The sequence below is a fragment of the Taudactylus pleione genome, unplaced genomic scaffold, assembly GCF_031769625.1.
Source record: "Taudactylus pleione unplaced genomic scaffold, aTauple2 ptg001748bl, whole genome shotgun sequence".
In the NCBI taxonomy this organism is placed as follows: Eukaryota; Metazoa; Chordata; class Amphibia; order Anura; family Myobatrachidae; genus Taudactylus; species Taudactylus pleione.
This window is the reverse complement of record NW_028286145.1, coordinates 233,394-237,500: the sequence shown is the minus strand read 5'-3', so window position 1 is coordinate 237,500 and position 4,107 is coordinate 233,394. Positions and strand designations below refer to the sequence as shown.

General features: G+C 50.5%; 1 protein-coding gene across 1 annotated transcript in view; it reads right to left on the bottom strand.

Moving 5' to 3' along the window:
* Positions 1–1,672, bottom strand: part of LOC148439492 (retroviral integration site protein Fli-1 homolog) — a gene marked incomplete at its 3' end in the record, with an annotated part of 55,207 nt that extends 53,535 nt beyond the window's left edge. Inside the window, exon 1 of the mRNA XM_088464676.1 lies at positions 1,557–1,672. Within this exon, the coding sequence (XP_088320802.1) occupies positions 1,557–1,574 (18 nt within the window). The remainder of the gene's footprint in view (positions 1–1,556) is intronic.
* Between the last annotated feature and the right edge of the window lie 2,435 nt (positions 1,673–4,107).

The following is a 4,107-nucleotide window of genomic DNA, read 5'->3' as shown; positions in this document are numbered from 1 at the left end:
AATAAGCGGGTACATTATACCATTATATGGCGCATGTAGCACTGTCCTATAATAAGATGCTGTGTAATAAGCGGGTACATTATACCATTATACGGCGCATGTAGCACTGTCCTATAATAAGATGCTGTGTAATAAGCGGGTACATTATACCATTATACGGCGCATGTAGCACTGTCCTATAATAAGATGCTGTGTAATAAGCGGGTACATTATACCATTATCAGCTGCCACTGTCGTCATTCAGGATTTATTTTAAGACAAATATTGGCCAAAATTACCATAATACAGGAGCCACCGTGTAGAATGTGATGTATTATTATAGCAGTATTATATACAGGTGGTATAATGTTAGGGTATATTATTATAGTAGTATTATATACAGGTGGTATAATGTTAGGGTATATTATTATAGTAGTATTATATACAGGTGGTATAATGTTAGGGTATATTATTATAGTAGTATTATATACAGGTGGTATAATGTTAGGGTATATTATTATAGTAGTATTATATACAGGTGGTATAATGTTAGGGTATATTATTATAGTAGTATTATATACAGGTGGTATAATGTTAGGGTGTATTATTATAGTAGTATTATATACAGGTGGTATAATGTTAGGGTGTATTATTATAGCAGTATTATATACAGGTGGTATAATGTTAGGGTGTATTATTATAGGAGTATTATATACAGGTGGCATAATGTTAGGGTATATTTTTATAGTAGTATTATATACAGGTGGTATAATATTAGGGTGTATTATTATAGTAGTATTATATACAGGTGGTATAATGTTAGGGTGTATTATTATAGCAGTATTATATACAGGTGGTATAATGTTAGGGTATATTATTATAGTAGTATTATATACAGGTGGCATAATGTTAGGGTATATTTTTATAGTAGTATTATATACAGGTGGTATAATGTTAGGGTGTATTATTATAGTAGTATTATATACAGGTGGTGTAATGTTAGGGTATATTATTATAGTAGTATTATATACAGGTGGTATAATGTTAGGGTGTATTATTATAGTAGTATTATATACAGGTGGTATAATGTTAGGGTATATTTTTATAGTAGTATTATATACAGGTGGTATAATGTTAGGGTATATTATTTCCATTGCTACAGACACTCCTGACAGGTGATGACACCCCCTCCTCCTACTGGTACCATTCACTCACCTGTCGGGTCACCTGGGTGTAATACTCTGCTACCCACCTCTTAGCCCCCTGGGGCCATGGGCTTGCACCTCCCACCTCTTCCTCCTGTGCTAGCAGGGGGTCCCTGCAGACCACCCAGGGGTGTGGCCCCTGCAATGTGGCTCTGTGGGTCCCCCATCTTCTCTGCTGCCTGTGTCCCCTGGCTGAGAGGCTCAGCTGATGGTTTCGGTGTTATTTAAGCTCAGACATGAACCGCCAAAGGGAAGGAAGAGGAAATTCGGTACCAGAAGGAAAGAGTGGGGGCCCCGGATTACCGCCCCAGAGGCTGTGTGAGCTGGGAGGAGGGGACGGCTGTCTCCACACTCAGGGGCCACAGGACCTACCTTGATCGTGCAATCCATGTCACCTGGCAGGGGGACCTCAGGAGGCCATGTCCAGGCCAGGTGCTGCTCTGTGCGCGGTGGGGCCGGATGGGTGGCTATGTCTGTGTGTCTGTGTGTCTGTGTGTCTGTGTGTAGTGTGTGGAGATCACTGTGTGTGTCCTCTCGTTTTTGGGAAGTGAGGTCACAACTTGGTTTCCTTTTTTGTGACAGATGTTGCTCAAAATATAAAAGAATGAACCATCGCCTGTATTACTGCAGCAGTGCCCCTGTATCTGGCTGCTCACAGGGGACCAGGCGGTGCCTGCAGACCTGGACTGCAGAGGGGGCATGCATGGGTGCAGGTGGCACTATCACTGGAGGATGGTGGACAGGGGTCCAGGGGGGAAAGGTGGACAAGTGATTGGAGACCAATGTTGAAAGGGGTCTGAGCTTTATATTATATATTACATTGTATATTAAAGTGTTTTGCGAACAGCAGGTATGAGGGGAGCAGGTGCTGCGACAGACTGGGAAGGACTGACATGTAGGCATGGGCCGGGCGCACCTCCCACAGGTGTAATGTAAGGGGAGCAGGTGCTGCGTCAGACTGGGAAGGACTGACACGTAGGCATGGGCCGGGCGCACCTCCCATAGGTGTAATGTGAGGGGAGCAGGTGCTGCGACAGACTGGGAAGGACTGACATGTAGGCATGGGCCGGGCGCACCTCCCACAGGTGTAATGTAAGGGGAGCAGGTGCTGCGTCAGACTGGGAAGGACTGACACGTAGGCATGGGCCAGGCACACCTCCCATAGGTGTAATGTAAGGGGAGCAGGTGCTGCGTCAGACTGGGAAGGACTGACATGTAGGCATGGGCTGGGCGCACCTCCCATAGGTGTAATGTAAGGGGAGCAGGTGCTGCGACAGACTGGGAAGGACTGACATGTAGGCATGGGCCGGGCGCACCTCCCATAGGGGTAATGTAAGGGGAGCAGGTGCTGCGTCAGACTGGGAAGGACTGACATGTAGGCATGGGCCGGGCGCACCTCCCATAGGTGTAATGTAAGGGGAGCAGGTGCTGCGACAGACTGGGAAGGACTGACACGTAGGCATGGGCCAGGCACACCTCCCATAGGTGTAATGTAAGGGGAGCAGGTGCTGCGACAGACTGGGAAGGACTGACATGTAGGCATGGGCCGGGCGCACCTCCCATAGGTGTAATGTAAGGGGAGCAGGTGCTGCGTCAGACTGGGAAGGACTGACATGTAGGCATGGGCCGGGCGCACCTCCCATAGGTGTAATGTAAGGGGAGCAGGTGCTGCGTCAGACTGGGAAGAACTGACATGTAGGCATGGGCCAGGCACACCTCCTATAGGTGTAATGTAAGGGGAGCAGGTGCTGCGACAGACTGGGAAGGACTGACACGTAGGCATGGGCCAGGCACACCTCCCATAGGTGTAATGTGAGGGGAGCAGGTGCTGCGTCAGACTGGGAAGGACTGATATGTAGGCATGGGCCAGGCACACCTCCTATAGGTGTAATGTGAGGGGAGCAGGTGCTGCGTCAGACTGGGAAGAACTGACATGTAGGCATGGGCCAGGCACACCTCCTATAGGTGTAATGTAAGGGGAGCAGGTGCTGCGTCAGACTGGGAAGGACTGACATGTAGGCATGGGCCGGGCGCACCTCCCACAGGTGTAATGTAAGGGGAGCAGGTGCTGCGTCAGACTGGGAAGGACTGACATGTAGGCATGGGCCGGGCGCACCTCCCATAGGTGTAATGTGAGGGGAGCAGGTGCTGCGTCAGACTGGGAAGAACTGACATGTAGGCATGGGCCGAGGGCACCTCCCACAGGTGTAATGTAAGGGGAGCAGGTGCTGCGTCAGACTGGGAAGGACTGACATGTAGGCATGGGCCGGGCGCACCTCCCACAGGTGTAATGTAAGGGGAGCAGGTGCTGCGTCAGACTGGGAAGGACTGACATGTAGGCATGGGCCGGGCGCACCTCCCTTAGGTGTAATGTAAGGGGAGCAGGTGCTGCGTCAGACTGGGAAGGACTGACATGTAGGCATGGGCCGGGCGCACCTCCCACAGGTGTAATGTAAGGGGAGCAGGTGCTGCATCAGACTGGGAAGGACTGACATGTAGGCATGGGCCGGGCGCACCTCCCATAGGTGTAATGTGAGGGGAGCAGGTGCTGCATCAGACTGGGAAGGACTAACACGTAGCATGGGCCGGGCGCACCTCCCATAGGTGTAATGTGAGGGGAGCAGGTGCTGCGTCAGACTGGGAAGGACTGACATGTAGGCATGGGCCGGGCACACCTCCCATAGGTGTAATGTAAGGGGAGCAGGTGCTTCGTCAGACTGGGAAGGACTGACATGTAGGCATGGGCCGGGCGCACCTCCCATAGGTGTAAAGTAAGGGGAGCAGGTGCTGCGTCAGACTGGGAAGGACTGACATGTAGGCATGGGCCGGGCGCACCTCCCATAGGTGTAATGTGAGGGGAGCAGGTGCTGCGTCAGACTGGGAAGGACTGACATGTAGGCATGGGCCGGGCACACCTCCCATA